General features: G+C 39.8%; 1 protein-coding gene across 3 annotated transcripts in view; it reads left to right on the top strand.

Annotated features, from left to right (window-relative positions):
* The window catches only part of UNC5C (unc-5 netrin receptor C), a 1,141,364-nt gene that overhangs the window by 730,800 nt on the left and 392,616 nt on the right, over positions 1-17,948 (top strand). For all 3 annotated transcript variants that reach the window (XM_044061271.1, XM_044061273.1, XM_044061270.1), the window contains exon 3: positions 16,693-16,836. In XM_044061271.1, the coding sequence (XP_043917206.1) occupies positions 16,693-16,836 (144 nt within the window). The remainder of the gene's footprint in view (positions 1-16,692; positions 16,837-17,948) is intronic.

The raw sequence follows: 17,948 nt of genomic DNA, 5'->3' as shown, positions 1-17,948 counted from the left end.
CCTCTCTCAAGACAAACACAAGATCTGTCGGCTTATTTCAAGAACTTGGCAAGCATGACCCAGCTCTCTGCAAGGCAATTCCTGCAAGCACTGGGGTTCATGGCTTCATGTATCCTGATGATCCCATATGCAAAGCTGCATATGGGAAAACTTCAGTGGTACCTCAAGAACCTTTGGTGTCAACACACACAGGACTTAGACTTGATTCTTCCCCTTATTCTCTGTCTACAAATGGAGTTTCTCTGGTGGGCGACAGCCTGTTCTCAGAACAAGGGTCTGCCTTTCCACCAACCACCTGCCAGCCAGACTCTCACCGCAGACGCCTCAGATTACGCATGGGGGGGCACATCTGGAAGGCAGGGGCATACAGGAGACTTGGAGCACCCAACAGATTCATCTGCACATAAACTTAAAAGAATTGATGGCAGTGCAGCAGGCCTTGCTGGCTTTCAAAGACCTACTCTACCCTGGGACTCTTCTGATCAGAACAGACAATACCACAGTCATGTGGTACATCAACAAGCAGGGGGGGGGGGTTCACTCTTACCCTTTGTGCAGACACAGCATGAAACTATGGTCCTTAGCAGCTTCCATGGGCATACATCTCATAACCCAGTGTCTTCCAGGGAGGCTAAACTCCTTGGTGGATCAATTGAGCAGACATGTTCTGGATCCTCATGAGTGGCAACTGAACAAGATCATTTTCCATCGCATCTATCAGCATTGGGGCACTCCTCAAGTGGATCTGTTTTCCTCGCTCACCAGTCATCTCCTTCCAACTTTCTGCACCAGGGAGTTTCACAACAAAGCATGGAGAGTGGACGCTTTGTCCTTCCCATGGACACAACTCTCAAACTATGGCTTCCCTCCTCTGCATCTTCTTCCCAAAGTGCTGATAAAGATAAGGGACGAAAAACCAAAGGCTGTTCTTATAGCACCCGATTGGCCCAGGCAGCATTGATATCCCCCTTCTTCACAGCCTTTCCTAAGCTCAGCCTTGGCATCTTCCCCTGGTACCAGATCTGTTGGTTCAGGAAGGGGAAAAGTTTCTTCATCCTCATCTTCAAACTCTGCATTTAACTGCCTGGATAATACTTTAAATCTTTCCCAGCAAGTGTTTGAAGTTCTTCATGAGGCCAGGAGGCCTAGCACCAGAAAATCCTATCCAGATAAATGGAAGAGATTTTTCTCTTGGATGCAGGCTAAAGGAGAAGACTCTTCTCAACCGTCTTTTTCCCTCATTCTTGATTATCTAGCAGGTTTGCTTAATGGTAGACTTTCCTTTTCTTAAATTAAGATTAATGCTTCAGCAATTTCTGCTCATTGTTCTTTCGAGCAACCAAGACCTCCCAGAAGAGCTCCTACTCCTGCTTGGGATCTTAATTTTGTCCTGGAGAAGCTTACTCTTCCTCCCTTTGAACCTGCTGTCTCTGCAGATTTAAAGTTTCTTTCATGGAAGACTGCCTTTCTTTTGGCTATTACTTCCGCCAGAAGGGTTTCAGAGCTGCAAGCCTTAATGGCAGTAGAACCTATCATTATATTTCATACAGACTGGGTTTCTCCGAGCACTAATCCCTCTTTTATGAATAAGGTGGTCTCCAGTCTGACACTTAACCAGTCTATTCATCTGCCTACATTCTTCAATAACCCCCAGAATAAAGGGGAAAGGATTCTGCACTCTCTTGATGTGCACAGACAGTTGAGATTTTACTTAAATAGGACTAAACCCTTTTGGAAGTCTCAGCAGTTGTTGGTTAGTTTTGCTCCTGTGGCTCAGGGTAAAGCTATTTCCAAACAAACCATCTTCAAATGGATTGTTCATTTATTCGTTTTTTTACCTGCAGCATGGAAAGGTTCCTCCCAGGGTATTAGGACCCATTCTACTAGAGCAGCCTCTACCTCTGCAGCTTTTTTGAGCGGTGTGCCTACTAAGGACATTCTAGAAGCAGCCACTTGGTCTTCTGTCCATACTTTCACAACGCATTACAACCTATCTTTTCTAAGTCTAGGGCTGGTTTTGCCTATGCAGTTTTGCAAGGCCTCCTTACAAATCCTTAATCTGTAATTCTTCCTCCACCCTTTTGTTCCCTTCCTGGGCTTTGGGGATCAATCCATATGTTAGGAATGCAACAGTGAAACATGAAGAACATATTACAGTTGTGTTCACTTACCATAAATGTAGATGTTCGACTGTATTCACTGTTGCAGTCCTGGTTTCCCACCCACCATTTCCCCCCCCCCTTTTTTTTTCCTAAGACACAGACTACTTATGTTATTTTTTTGGATGGCTTTTTTCCAGGGTGTTCCCTTCCTGGTTTGGCCTTCTTTTGGGGGTTCCTGACAGTTAAGGCAAGAAAAACTGAGGAAATGGCATTGGCCGCCTCCCTTTATACCTGGCGTTCTGACATCAGTTTACAACTGACGGCAGCCGACGTCATATACCAAGACTCTGGTATTCGGGTGGACTGAGGGCTACTGGGAGCCAGATAACCCATATGTTAGAGGAGTGCAACAGTGAATACACTCGAACATCTACATTTATGGTAAGTGTACACAGCTGTACTTTCTTAATCTCTGGAGCTCAGCTAAACCTTGCATCCAATGTCTGTAGCTCTAATGAAGCCAGTAGCTTTACCTGATGTGTTAGCAGATTTTATCCTATGCATAGTGCTATGTGTTATTTGTATATGTGTGTGTGTGTGTGTGTGTGTGTGTGTGTGTGTGTGTGTGTGTGTGTGTGTGTGTGTGTGTGTGTGTGTGTGTGTGTGTGTGTGTGTGTGTGTGTGTGTGTGTGCGTGCGTGCGTGTGTGTATGTGCGTATGGGCATGTGTGGATGTGTGTGTGTGTGTTTGTGTGTGGGGGTTCGGTGTATATGTGTGTGCATCTTAGTGTCTATGTGTGGGAGAGTATGGGTGAATAAGTGTGTGGATATGGGTGTGTATGTGTATGTGTGCATGTGTGTGTGTGTGTGTGTGTGTGTGTGTGTGTGTGTGTGTGTGTGTGTGGGGAGGGGGTTATGTGTTTGTGTGTGTGTGTGTGGGTGGTTATGTGTTTGTGTGTGTGTGTTTGTGTGTGTGTGTGTGTGTGTGTGTGTGTGTGTGTGTGTGTGTGTGTGTGTGTGTGTATGCTTGTGTTATTATGTGTGTGGTAATGGGTGTGTAAGTGTGTGGATATGGATGTGTGTGTGTGTGTGTGTGTGTGTGTGTGTGTGTGTGTGTGTGTGTGTGTGTGTGTGTGTGTGTGTGTGTGTGTGTGTGGAGTAGAATTCTGGTGGATAGAGGAGGATGTGCCTGTGAACGTAAGCAATGTTAGGTTCACAGGGAACAGTATGAAATTTCCTACCATGATGATGATTCTTTTCCCATCTTGTACTGGGTTTCCTTAGTGACCTTTTGGGTGTCTCAGACAGCCATTTGCTGCATGGTTCTAGGGTCCTTGCAGTGTGACACGATATACACTTTTACTGTGTCCATATCCCTTCCTGCAGGGTATTCCTGTGAGTCCAATGTTGTTTACCTTTCTAATACCATAGGAACATTTCTGCTGCCAACACGTGGGTACTTGCAGTGTGTAATAATGTAATGTAACCCTGCATAGGATCTCTTTCCCATCTTTACAGGGTGTACATCCGGGATGTCTCATCTTAGTATTATTTTAAGTGACATAGGTACACCTTTGCTGCATAGCACCAAGGTCCTTTCAGAATGTAAAATGACATGATGTTCTCTTGCAGAGGCTTATTTTCCTGCCTTACAGGATGTGGTACTGGGCTTCCGGCTCCCACCTTCAGTACAGAACCAGGAGGTTAGGGGAGGAGACAGAGAGTATGTAGTACTTCCTCATACCTGAGATATGGTGCACTATTCTCAAGTGAGCAAAATTGTGAATTTAGCTGAGATTACTTATTCCAGTATCCTGATTCTGAGACTGATGTTGCGACTGGAATCATACCCCTCAAATGTACCTATTTGCAAGTAACATCCCTATTGCTGAGCTTTAAAAAGTCCCACAATCCTCATTGTTCCACACTGAAAGAAAGGATCAGTCACACATTCACTGTTAAACATTTTTTAACTGATATCTATGGTAAGTAATACAAAGTCATACTAATTCATGAAAAGAATGTTTTAATGCTTTACTGTCAGAACCAATACCTTACAAGCTCCTCCAAAATCACACTCGCTTTCTCTTTTCTCATCCCCTCCCTTCTCTATGGGGCCCCATTACTGACTAACCTCCAGACCTGTCTAAAAAAGCAGCTTTCCTCCTGCTATAATAAAATTGCCAAATTCGCTAACAGCCATAGGTCCACCACTCACCATTGTTCCTCTCTTCAAAAATTAAATTGGCTCGAATTATCAAATCAACTCATATATATACAGCTGACTTTTGCTCACAAGCTCATTCTTAGCCCTTCTCTTTGTCCCTCCCTGTCTTCTGCCTTCAAAATGCACCGACCAAATAGAATCCTAAGGTCCAACAATCAAAACCTACTAGAAGTACATAAACCATGTCATCCCCCAGGTAAACACTTACTATCTTTTAACCTTGCCCGTCTCTGGAACTCACTTCCACCATCTATTCGTACCACCACTAACCAGTAAATGTTCAAAAAATCTCTTCATACATATCTAAGGTCCCAATGGGATTGTTCTTGCTCCCTCCCCTCATAAACTTACGACATCACACCCTCCCTCTTACTTATGATACATAACTCTACCGATCAAAGCTTATGTTCCCTCAGAATATTTACTTTATAATGCAATTTTATGTTTTCTTCTGAACAACTTCTCCAAATGCATATCTCTTACTGTTTTCAACTTATTTACCTGACATATTTCCTCATCAGAGTGTAATACTTTTTAAATACTTTTTTTAAATGTTTTTTGAACTTTGTGCTTATATGTTTTAAATGTTTTAAATGTTTTATCTCTTAACCTGTATAATTATTATTGTAGTTGTTTTGTATGTACCTAATTTTTGTCTGTATTGGAGCTTTTCTCCCCACGACTCCATTGAAAACGGGTTCTTTTGGCCCAATGGACTATCCTGGTAAACCAACTGCAAATAAATAAATAAATAAATAAATAATAAATAAAAGTAAAATGTAATGCGTGTTGACCATACTGTGAGGTTCCTAGTTGAAGATGTCAGTCAGAAGTTAGTAAATGTTGCACATTACGAAAGATAGTGTTCTACATTTTGGAGCGGGAAGGGTGAGAGCTATGACCCGCATAATCCCTTTCTAACAATGTGCATTTCAACATCTTGCTGGAAACCAGAGTGTCGGCAGGGTATCATAAGTCAAAGCTTCACAGAGTTGTGTTGCCCTTTTTATTTTATTTGCATTTGTTTTACAGGATAGAGGACTGCTCTCCATGGATCTTTTTCAAAAAGCCTGGGAGCAGTGTCTGGTTAAGTGGCTTGCTCAGAGTCACACAATTAGGCAATGCAGGCAGAGGGAATCAAACCTTGAACTACTTAGCCACAGGAAACAGATCATTAAACCTCTAAACCACTGACAGTTTTATCTGCACCATAACACTGATGGTGATCCCAGTACTTTGTATCATTATTTTTTTAAAGATTATTATATTTTAAGTATGTCTATGCTGTTGCATAAACCGATAGTTCGGTTCCTTTTTTCCATGCTAACATTTGATTACAGCTTTAAGTAGCATTAAATGAGTGTGCATAAACATGTGTGCATGTGCATGTGTATGTATGTGTGTGTGTGTGTGTGTGTGTGTGTGTGTGTGTGTGTGTGTGTGTGTGTGTGTGTGTGTGTGTGTGTGTGTGTGTGTGTGGTTTGTTGTTTCTCAGGGTTACTGCGTGTTTTACAGACTTCCTAAAAAGAATGTTTTCTAGCAATTTTACCATGTTATATTTGATGAGAAAAAACATTTTTAAGAGACAATTCTCATAGGTTCAACCTCTAATCTCTAGAATCAAGGTTAAAACCAAAAACAAACAGGAGGAAAAGGCTCAAATTAAGAGGTCATATTTAATTACGGACACTCTTATCTCGCAAAGTTCACAGAATGAGAGTATTTGTATTAATACACATTTTGTAAAGAATTAGAAATCTGGAACCTAGAATGTCTGGTGTACAATGACTGAATCCCTCACTATTCTTTCACAAAGTCAAAGACTTCATGAGGAGAACATCAAAAGTCTGAGGCAAAATCAGGGACATCTCTGAAAATCGGGACCACTGAAACGTATATTTAGTATCACTTAGTCTTTAGGAGACTGCCTAGACACATTACCCTGAATGACTAGATATGCTGGGTTCAGATTCTGTTTTCCATAATATAAAGTGGCTGTGGATTAAGAGAAAGTCCATTTTTCTAAATGATTTTCAGCAAAATTTATTTAACTGTATGCAATGAGTACAGACATTTTATGAGGAAAATGTGCATTCTTCTCAGGATGCCTTACAATGAGCATGACTTTTTTGTTTTGTTTTGCTCTTTAATCTGTAGGCAGTCTGCATAAAGCAGGTGTTAATCTGAGTGTTTAGACAACACAATAACTGCTTTAAAGTACAACAGATGGATAAAACAGTAACAGTCAAACCTTAATTAGCAGGCAGATCTCAGAATAGAGTATCTATGCAAAGGTAAAACTTAAAGGAATGTACTTGGTTTTCAAGGCCTGCCTTATAATTTGCAGGATGAAAACAGCAGCTTTCAAGAAGCTGCTGTCAGTTTAAAATCCATGTGGAATGCAGGACACAGCACGCCTCTAAAAAGACGATGGAGCTTTGGGTGAAGCAGAGAGTCTGGGATCTGTGTATTAATCATCTTTGTTTTAATGTTTAATAAAGCTTGGGAGAATTGTACAGGCCTGTTGGTACATTGATTGCAACAGTTTTAATAGTGGCGTCTAGATTGGATACACATCATGCGTTCACTTAGGGCAACATAAGTGGAAGGCACCGCACATTCATTATGCTTGGCAATAAAAATAATGTAGAGAATTGTTAGTTAATTGCCTGATTTTGTATGTCTGTCTTGAACTGGATTGATTGCACTTCAAACAATAAATCAATTTAAAATACAGTACTGGCTGCTGTCGCCGTTTGGACTCCCCAGCAAATGAGTTTTTTTATTGACTCATTGCCAATATAAATATTTTAAGTAGAGTTATGAGAAATGACTTACACTTCCCCAAATGTGATATCTACTAAACCAAGTTACAGTTATTTGAAATATAAGTGAAGTTCTGACCTTGGTTCATTGCAGATGTCTGTGAAATTGCTTCTGCTTGCAGTTTCAGTAAACATTGCTTACTGCTGGAAAAAGAAATGTCATCTAGGCTACTATTAGTAAGGTTGGTAAGGCAGAGGGGTTAAGAAAAATTACATGGTCAGGAGGAATAGCTACGGAGGGACACTAGTTCAGGAACACAAAATCATTAGGTGGAGCATTTGGATAAATTTTAGGGAAGGAGAACAAGAAAGGACATTTGTGAAATTTTCTTAATAATGAAAAAAGGAATGCCCTTGTCAGAGCTTTGAAATATGAAAAGTATTAAAAGTTAAAGAAGTGAAAAGGACACTTTAAGATGTGTGCCTATCTTTTGTCGCATTTGTTATTAAGTAAAATTTGAGTTTTTTTTCAATATTTTTCTACTTTTAATTTAATTGCATTTGTTTTTGTGTAGCTGTACTTGGTTGCTTTCCATAAGCTGCCTTGCCTTGCATATACTGATTTCAGAATTTTAGAAACTGTATTTGCTTTATTTTTAATTAGATACTATTAAAATGACTATGTTTTACTATTGTTATAATGACTACAAGAGGGTCCTGAGAGAGGGTTAATTCTCTTCATCATTCACAATTGTTTTTTACCTAACAGTTCTGCACTCAGGGAATACACAGTTATTGCTTGTGCATGCTGTGATGTGTCACACTGGGTAGATAAGCATTCCTTGCCCTGAGCTTGCCAGTCATTTTCTGCCAATCATACAATTCTGATCTTAATCCTGGCATATAGTGAAAAATTCCCTTCGTTGTTGCCTAGATTCAAACACAATTTGTGTCCATGTGTCTATTAAATTACTATCCAAGACCCTCACTGATATTGTACTTACTGTCGTGAGGAAAAGTGTGATTTGATGCACTGATGTTATGTCCCCAGCAGTTCCAGAGATACTGAAGGAAGAAACTCCTGCTCTGCCTTGCCAGTCAGTAGGTAAAGGTGGTTGAGACTTTCTTACTTGGGATTTTCATGGTAGTGCTACTTGCAGCCCCATGTTGTGGTTAGAGCACTGTCATAATGACTGAAGCTCAGCGTACAGAATAGAAAACAATCCTCAGAAGGTTAGCCCATTGTAAGAATGACCTTCTGGGTCCTGCAGGTGCTGAGCACCTCCTTGATAAATGAAGGATATAGAACCTACACCATTCATTTGCCTCAGCAAATGTTAAAGTGCCTGGAGGAGGTGCATCCCTGGCTCCCTCCCTTCAGGTGTGTATTATGGGGTGTTAACATCTCCCAGTTTCTTGCTGGTTGTGTGGCCATGACACTAATCAGCTTGTTCCTAAGATGTTGTCCCTGATTCAACTGGTCTTGGGTTAGGGGCAATTGGTAGTGAGGTGTCCGGTCCTTGAGTATCCCCACACCTGACATAGTCTACTGGATCATACATAAGTGGGGAAGGGGTGCCTCCAGGTCATCATCTACAAAGGCTTATGGCTTAAGGCCTGGACATCAAGCAAATGTTTGTTGTCTCATGGGAACTTGAGCTGCAGCTGTGGGATCTGACACTTAGAAAACATGTCCTGTTGTTATGATTGTTCTGAAGTGAGTGCCAAGGGCTTCAGGATGCTGTGGCTGAAACTATGTTCTCTCAAGAAGGTGATCAGAAAGAACATTCTGGGTACCCAGTTCTAGGATGAGTTAGTGTATCGCCAGGCATCACAAAACTCTGTTGGAAGACTACCAAAGGCAGCAGCAGGCCCAGAGCACTGTGAAGGACATTTATGATCCTCCTGAACTTCCACCATCTTCTTCTTCAAGACCAGTCAATCCCCAAAAAAGGAAGAAGCATCATCATCTTCATTCAAAGAAGGAGGTCAAGAATCGCTTTGCCTTAATTCCTTCTTTTGCTGGCTGAGTCACTCAGTAATATAAATCCAGTGGTCCAGCTACAGTCAGCAGAGGCTAATGTGGTTGGGTGGGTTTCTTAAGTATGTCATAACTTGCAGTACCTTCATGCACCAAAGACCAGTGGATTCTGTTTATGTTCACATTAGACAGTTTTAGGGCTTCCAAGTTCTCTGCCAGAAAGATATGTACTGAGAGACTTAAGTGATGCTAACAGATATCTTGGAAAATGCACAGACTTTCGAAATGTAAAAGATGGTAGAGACTGTCCTTCATTCAGATTAGGGTGGGGAGTTCCACTCATGCATGTTCCTGGTTCTAGTGAGCACATGTGTCTTCTGTCACAATCTGGAATTCACTAATTCAGTCTACACATCTGGTATGTCTAGTTCTGGATGATGACTGACATGTTCTGCTGTCTCTGTGGTTGTAGGGCTCTTGGGTGGCTTCTGTGGTCATAATGATCACTGTTTGCACATCACACAAGTGGTTCCCCTAGTTTGCTGTGATGGACATCACTTCTATCATTTCTGTTTCACTTTTACTCAACTCTTAGTTTATTTCTAATCTAAAGAGGTGGCCAAAGCCATGAGGAGAAGAAACTCTAAAAAAATCCCTTACATGGATAATTGGCTTCTAATAGGCACTATAAAGGTTTCCACTAATACTGTTCCTGCACTGGGACTCTGATGGTTGTAGTCAGTAGGGGTAACCGTAAGCTTTGTGTTGTTTTCTCTAACTGTTGCACAAATTATTGCTTTCCTAGTCTTTACTAGTTGTTCTTAAACCTGGAGAAGACCCAGGAAGTCATGGTGAGTGTGCAGTGCAGAGACATGTACAGATTCTGCTGTGTCTTCTTGGCCTGGTGGCCACCATAGAGTTTTTTATTCATTTCCACAAGTGAGATTGTATACTTTGCAATGGGCTGTGAGGAGTTACAGACTGACAACTATTACAGGCTTACTGATTTTCTCCTGTTGCCATCCCCTGCACAAGATCTTGAAATGGTGAAGACTCCCCATAACTTATTTGTCAGCTTTCCTTTCCTACAGCCAAATGTATCACAGGACATAGTGACGGCTTCTCTGGCAGTGTAGTGAGCTCGACTCTCCTGTTCAAGGGTGATAACCCCACACACACACACACACACACACACGCACACACACACACACACACGCACACACACACGCACACACACACACACACACACACACACACACACACACACACACACACACACACACACGCACGCACGCACACACACACACACACACACACACACAAAATGGGTTTTACAAATCAGCTAGTTAGAACCTCAAGCAGTCTTCTTGACCCTGAAGGTATTGAAGACATAGCTTCTTTTTCCTGAGCTATTCCTCAGACAGTGGAAAACCAATCAATTGTGCGGTACCTAAACAAGAAAGGGCACATTTGTACCCTATATACAGGGAGATAATGTGCACCTAGCAATTTGCCAAAAGTAGAAGCATCACTTTCTCAGCAGTTAATGTCCTAGGTAAAGGCAATGAAATGCTGGACTTTGTGAGCAACTACTATAGTCTTTTTCTGGAGCTGTCAGTTCACAAGCCATATTTCATCATTCTGGAGACTGATCTTTTGCCACTAAGTAGAATGTGTTCCCCTCTCTCCATTAGTCAAGGTGTAGTGGCAGTAGCTACATTCTCCATTTTGTAGTGTGGGAGGTTCCTGTACTGCTTCCTGCTGTTGTCACTGATCCTGTTCGTTGTTGCATTGACCAAGAAAAAAATGATCAGAACTAATTATTGCTTACCCCTAGTGGCCAAGAAGGGTATGATTCATGTCCTCAGGTCACTGGTAGTATGGGAAACATTACTGATTCATGCCTGTGTATCTACCATAGCTGGGATAAAAAAAAACAAATCTAGCTTAAGACCTGCCTAATGATATAGATCATTTAAACACACAAGACCCTGTTGATGTTTTGCAACTGACAGAGGCTGCTGTGAAGAACTTGGCAGGCATCAATGGAAACCGTTGTCTGTTTTTGGTGGTGATGTAGTCAGCACTGCCCAAGTTGAGCAGATCCTGTATCCCAGCTCAAAAAATAATTTCCTTAGTTGCACCCATTTAGTCAACCAATACTTCTGAAAGGGCACTTAGTAGGGAATTTTTAAAATCTGCCAAATCATTAAACTCCCAAAACACAGGTTCCCAGTTATCTCTTTCTTCCTCATCACACATTCAATATTTGCCATCCATGTGAGGAAAAGCTTTTTTGAAGTCTTCTTGGGATATAAAAATACCTATGCAAACCATAGAAGCAAAAATAATAAATCTTCTAAACTTTGTTCCATATTTGGGAGTCACACATATGTTCTCCTATTGTTACCTTGTAAATTACTTGTCCAGTCTCTCTTCCCAATTTTTTCTAACCTCCTCTGATTGATTCCTATTGTTATCATGCAATATTTTATATGCCCTACTAAATATCCCTTTTAACAGCAGCTTCTGCTCTGGATTCAACTAAAAACTGTACCAGAGAAGTCTTTCACATATGATTCCTCTATCCCTTTCTCTTTGCCTGTACTATGATATCAACCCTTGATAGGGAAGCAAGTCTGTAGCCTATAGTCCAAATGTCTTCTTGACCTCATCTCATGATGTTACCTTTCCCTGCCTAGTTATTTTTTTCCCAATACCTTGCCAGTTTGTCTCCAGTAAATTCCAGCCTCCTTGGGCCTATTGTCTGTACCCTCTGCTTGAAGTCATTTCTACCAGCAGAATCACCTTTGTCCATTCTCATGTTGGCTTAGTTAGGTCTAACAATAGTTTCAGCTGCTTTATGAATGTAATGCTTTTTATGGCTGCTGTTGTTCTCCTTAGGGATCTGCATACAATATCCCACTCTTTCCTTATTTCTTGAATTTCTGTACTGCTTCATCATCATCTCCCTCCATTTTGAATTATAACTTTCTGCTTGTGATATGTATACGAGCCTTAATTGCGTAGCTGTAAAATATCCCTTAAAATCATATAATCCAAAAAGCTTCCTATTGGAATGTCAACACTCGAAATGCCAAATGCCGTCAAGCCAAAAAAAAAAAAAAAGACCGAAAATACATGAGAAGAGTGAATATCGAAAATCGCTCTTCTCCTTTAAACTTCTTTTTACAGGGATGCAAGCTCCCCTTCATTCTGCTATGGGGGGCGGGAAAGCCCACCACACCCCCTTAACTTATATATACCAACTCCCAGACTGCCATACCTTAGAGAAAAGGGAATATTCCAAGAAATGGCATCTTGGACTTGGTATATGTTAGTCCGATCATTTGGACATTTAGTCTCAGTAATTTGGGATACAGTCCTGACATTTTAAATGGTTACCAATTTTAAATCACCTTGTTCTGCTGGAAATGTCAACTTATCACCTCTTTTAACCCTTGCCCCTTTTCCCTCCAAGATAAATTCTTTCAACTATTTATTAAGTATTGGCTGATAAAAATACGCATGACCTGTATGTAAAACTAAATGGACTGAAAACATTTTCACTGCTTCTGTCTTACTTTCCAGATTTATAAAAATGAGTTTCCAGTGTCTCAGTTTTTGTATTCCCTTTTGTTTTGTTTAGTCTCTTACCACATATTCTTAGCTGCCATAACAGAGTCCTTTTTAATCTGTACTCCCAAATAATTAATCTTATCGTGTGGCCATAAATATGGGTATTGCTGAAGCAATTCATTTGTAGATACATAATTTACGGCTGTAGTTTTCATTTTATCTTCATTAATTTTCTATCCTGAAATGACTTGAAACTGTCTGAAACTGTCCCACAACACTGAGATGTCCTTTTCTGGTTTTTATCAGGTACAAAATAATATCATCTGCAAATAAAGCCAACTTTCCTTGATTACCAATTATATCCTTGCATTTCCGAGTCCCCTATTTTCTTTGCCAATGGCTCTAAATGTAAAGCAAATAACAAAGGGAAAAGATGACACCCCTGCTTGGTTGGACCTAAATGTCTTGACAAATATGATTAGTAGTGCACTGTTCAAACCTGCTGGCTGAGTGGAGTTGAAATTAATTTGTTAGAAAATGCTTTTTCTAGTTACCATCACCCCAACCTGCAAGGTCCCAGAGCTGCAGACAATCATTTGTAGGGGATATTATTTGGCCTTTTAGAAGCGTCAGGTATCCCTTTTGGCTAATCTCCATTTCTTCTTAAAATGGTTTCTGAATGTACCGGCACATTCATCTTTTTCTTTTTCTTTTCTCGAGCAGCAGCCAGGGTAGAGGGAGAGACATCTGTACTCTGGATGTTTACATCTAGCTGAGGATTTTCCTGAAGTGGGTACTTACATTCAGGAATGCTTAACTTCTTTGCTTCAGTAAGGGTATGGCTTGCGTTTTCCAATAAATCCTTCATGTGAAGTATCATCTGTGACATCAGTGTTATCAGATGGCTCACTACTCATCAGAAAATGCTGCAAAGATCACTTTCAAAGGGGGATGGCTGATCTCAGTTTCAAAACTTAAATCTGTTGCACAAACTTTATTTAGTGCAACTAATCTCGAGTATCTACCGTCACAAAATATTTTTGCTTCAACTGCAACAACAAATCCAGGAGATGGGCATTCTTTGGTATATCTGTACTTTAGGATTCAGTTTTGCAAACCTCAGTCCTCGGGATTTTGTGTCTCTCATTCTACTCTGGTGGTTTACTGCTTGATACTCATGTCAGAATAGGACCGGATCAAGTACGGTATTCGATGATAGATGTAACGAGGAGTACTATGTCTGCTGATCTGTGAGGGCATTTTTTTTGATGCAACACAAATACCCTTCCACCAAGTCTCTTTCAGTTAACTTCTACCTTCAGCCTTGGCTGTTGGAATTCCCTGTAAGTCAGGAAAGTATATACTCACATATTATTTGGCATTGTAGTTGTTAAATTTTTATTGCTGTTTCCTGATGTGCAGGAAATGCTCTTTCTGTGGGTTGCAGTGAAGTGTTTGCCTCAAGGGCTATGTGTGCTTATGTTGTCAGTGAGTTCTATTATGGTGTGTGCCTCTGTGTGTCAAATGTTCTGAGAAAAACGCTAGAGTGTGATTTGTGGAAAGGATTATCCCATGTTATACAATGACTGGCTATTAGCATTCAAAAACGGTCACTCTGATTGATCAGTACAACTAGAGTGCCTGTTGTAAAGTCCAGAATATACCAAAAGAAAAAAGACTGGTCTCCTGAACTTTCTTCTATTAATATATGCTACAGTCCAGGTTGAGAAGTACAAAATCTGAAATCTGGACAGTTTAGAGGTACAAGAGAGAGATGGGGCAGAAATACAAGAAAATCAGGTGTTATGAAAAACTAAAGAAACATAGCTGATTTTCCTTGCATTTCTGCCCCATCTCTCTCTCGTACTTCTGAACTGCCCAGATTTCAAACTTTTTTCCTTTTTCGTTTTTTTTTTTTTTTAATAAATAAAGAAACAACGGAGATCTTCTTTATCCATTGCTTCCTTTGCAAACAACCGATGTATTGCTTAAGTGTGGGAATATAAATCCCATATGCATGGGCAGTACATTAAAAAAGCAACAGAAAATCTAAAGAAAGCGGAAGAACACCACAGAACCATTATACAAAGACATTATTTAAGAGAATTAAGTAACTTTTTCCTTAAGTAATGTCATTTTATAATAGTAATAACCCATGGCTGAGTGTGGGTAATGCTGGACACGGTTGGCTTTGTTTGGTCACTCGGGCTTAACTCTTATGATCAAACCACACCAACATAGGTTCATAGATAATACTAGGCTAACTGCTCTTGTTGGTCACTTTAAGCCTCGCCAATTTCCCTTTCAAAGGTGAGAATCAAACCTTGTATCTTGTGTCTGTGAGGTAAACTCCTTAACCAGTATGTCCCCCCAGTGGTTAAATCCAGCATAACCCATACCCAGCCATGGGTTATTGCCATATTATCACATTCATATGACCATATTATACAGTAAAAATGCATCTGTTGTTTAGGTTCATAGATTAGTACTAGGCTAACTGCCCTTATGGACTATTTTAAGCCTAGCCAGTTACCCCATGTTAGAATCAAATCCTGCACCTTATGTCTATAAGGTGAACACCTTAACCATTATGCCAACCACATGATAAACTGTTTGCAGAGTAGGCAGAGCTTATTAGTTAGAGCTGTTAGAGCTTATTTTCTATTTTATTTCTTTGTTGTTTTTCTTCAGTAGTGACTCCTATGTGTTATGCTGTTTATATGTTGACCAATTTACTTTATATGAAATAGATTCATACTGCATCAGTCCATTGACCAGTTAATAAAAATATGTGTGTGGTGCGCATCTGTATATATATATATATATATATATATATATATATATATATATATATATGTATATATATAAATATATATATATTGTGTGTGTGTGTGTATAGATGGATGTATCTATAGTTTTCTGTATGCGTATATAATATATATATATATATATATATAAAAATATGGATACATACTGTATGTATATGTATATATATATATATATATATATATATATATATATATATACTGTACATATGCATATAGGTGCACAGACAGATGGACGGATAGATACACATGCCTATGGTACAATGACAACTTTCACATTCATCTTTGCTGTAAGCAAAATTTATGACACACTGTTAAACTCTGGCAGCGCAGCACGGTCATGTGATCTTGATTTACTACTCTTACCCAGTTGCTCTTTTTATAGCACTTACCCAAGTTTACTCTGCAAACAGTTTTTAAAGATAATTTTTTCAGCTCAGTGAAAATGTGTTTAGAGTTTAGCCACATTGTAGCATACAACTGATTGAATGTTGCTAGGCAGCAGATTTGTGTTTGTACTGTGAAACACATTGGCAAACGTAGTCATATTTATGGAACAATATCTGAACTGTACTGGAACCTGTACTGCAGATTTTAAATAGTTCCTACAGGATATAGAAGCTTAGGATAGTTTCTCTGGTAATATATCAAAGCTTTCATCCATACTGTCCATAATCTGTCAGACAAGCCAGGCAACATACCCACAAAAGTACATGCATACATACATGCATAAATAAATGAAGAGGGTAGAGAGTTAGTACATCAGGGAGCATGTGAGCTTGTTCTGCACCCTACAGTTTTCAGTGATTCTGCTGCCTGGTCACCAAGCCCAAATGTACAGCTGAGCTTGCAGGAGGATACCTAACCAAGTGAACGAGACTAGAATAATGTAAGTGCGGATACTGAATCCTCCTATAACCTCAGAGAAGTGAAAACTCAAGGGCAGTATTCGTTTTCCATAGCATAACTGCACAAACTATATACAGTGTCATACTGGCTTATTTACAAGGTCTTTATAAATGAGTGTCTTCTGTTTCTAGGATAACGACTTTTTGTGCTCTGTCAGTGCAAGCATTTTATGTTTAAAAAAATGTTTCAGAATTTAAGTCTGTTTATTGGCATGCTAATGGTAAACTAAAGTACAGTTAAAGTGGGCATGCATTTCAGAAAGAGCTTCAATAGAATGTTAATTGATTGTATGTCGATTTTGACAGGTCTTGTCGTCAGAGAGGTGAGCATTGAGATATCTCGACAGCAGGTGGAAGAGCTCTTTGGTCCTGAGGATTACTGGTGTCAGTGTGTAGCATGGAGTTCAGCTGGCACTACCAAAAGTCGAAAGGCTTTTGTCCGCATAGCATGTAAGTATATAAATGCACAAAACTTAGAAATTGTCAGAGCACGTGCAATCTGATCATGCCGTCAGCCAGCACAAGCAGCACTGAACAATGCAGAGAATATTTAATAATGTGCAGTAAAAAAGCAACAGACATGACTGAAGATTTAATAGTTAAAAGAGTATTTATGATCACTGAAATTTAACTGTGAATGTTTTCTCCCCAGGTCTGGTGAACTTTTCTCCCCAGGCCTCCTCTGAAAATGGGACTTGTGCCCAGTCGGTCTTTCCTGGTAAATAAAAGGCAATTAATAAATAAATTGTGTGATTGCATGTGTGAGGTAATTGATATGTGATCAAGTGACATTAAATATCTGAAATAAGTTATATGTGAGGTAGGTATTAAAAGTAAGAAGGTCCAAAGAAGATTCAAGAGTGTTATACTGGTACAGTGAATGTGAGCAGTTAAGGAGCGTAGGCAATGCAGCCTGGCATTAGTATACAAAGCACATAACTGCACTCCTTTGGAACATTTTTTACCAGTTTGTACTTTTCAAAGCAGGTTTACTAAAGAGACTGACTCTTTGGGGAGCTAGGAGAAGTTTAATGACTCACTAAAAGACTTGTGTTTGACCCTTATGATAAGAGAACCAAAAAACATCAGTAAGTGACCAGGTAGGTCCAAAAATCTTCTCTCTTGAGTATTTTGAGACAGTTTCAATGTTTTTGAGTTGTAATATAGATATATAAAGTAAAAGTCATATCTGTATGTTATAATAGTGCAGCAATTTCTGTACCTTGGGGGGGGGGGCCTTAAAAATGAAGTACTTAGGAGTTAGCAATGGCAAAGGAAGTATGAAGGGAAACTAAGCAGAAAATAATCCAAAAGGTAAGGGACTGGACATTCTTGATTATGAATCTGGTGAGTAAAACACAGGCAGTGAAAATAATTTTGGTCCCCTTAAATATGTATGTTGGTAAGGCATATTTACATCATTTGGATTATAAAATATGGGAAGAATACATCAAGAACTGAAGCACTTTTTTGGGAAAGAAAGAGGCCTAGGATTAAGAGGGATAAGATGATTCTAGCATGGAACAAGAAGGCCTGATGTAGTCTGATATAAAGAGGTACAT

This window comes from Protopterus annectens, chromosome 2.part0, assembly GCF_019279795.1.
Source record: "Protopterus annectens isolate FY-2018-M chromosome 2.part0, PAN1.0, whole genome shotgun sequence".
Classification (NCBI taxonomy): domain Eukaryota; kingdom Metazoa; phylum Chordata; order Ceratodontiformes; family Protopteridae; genus Protopterus; species Protopterus annectens.
This window is presented reverse-complemented; position numbering and strand designations above follow the sequence as displayed.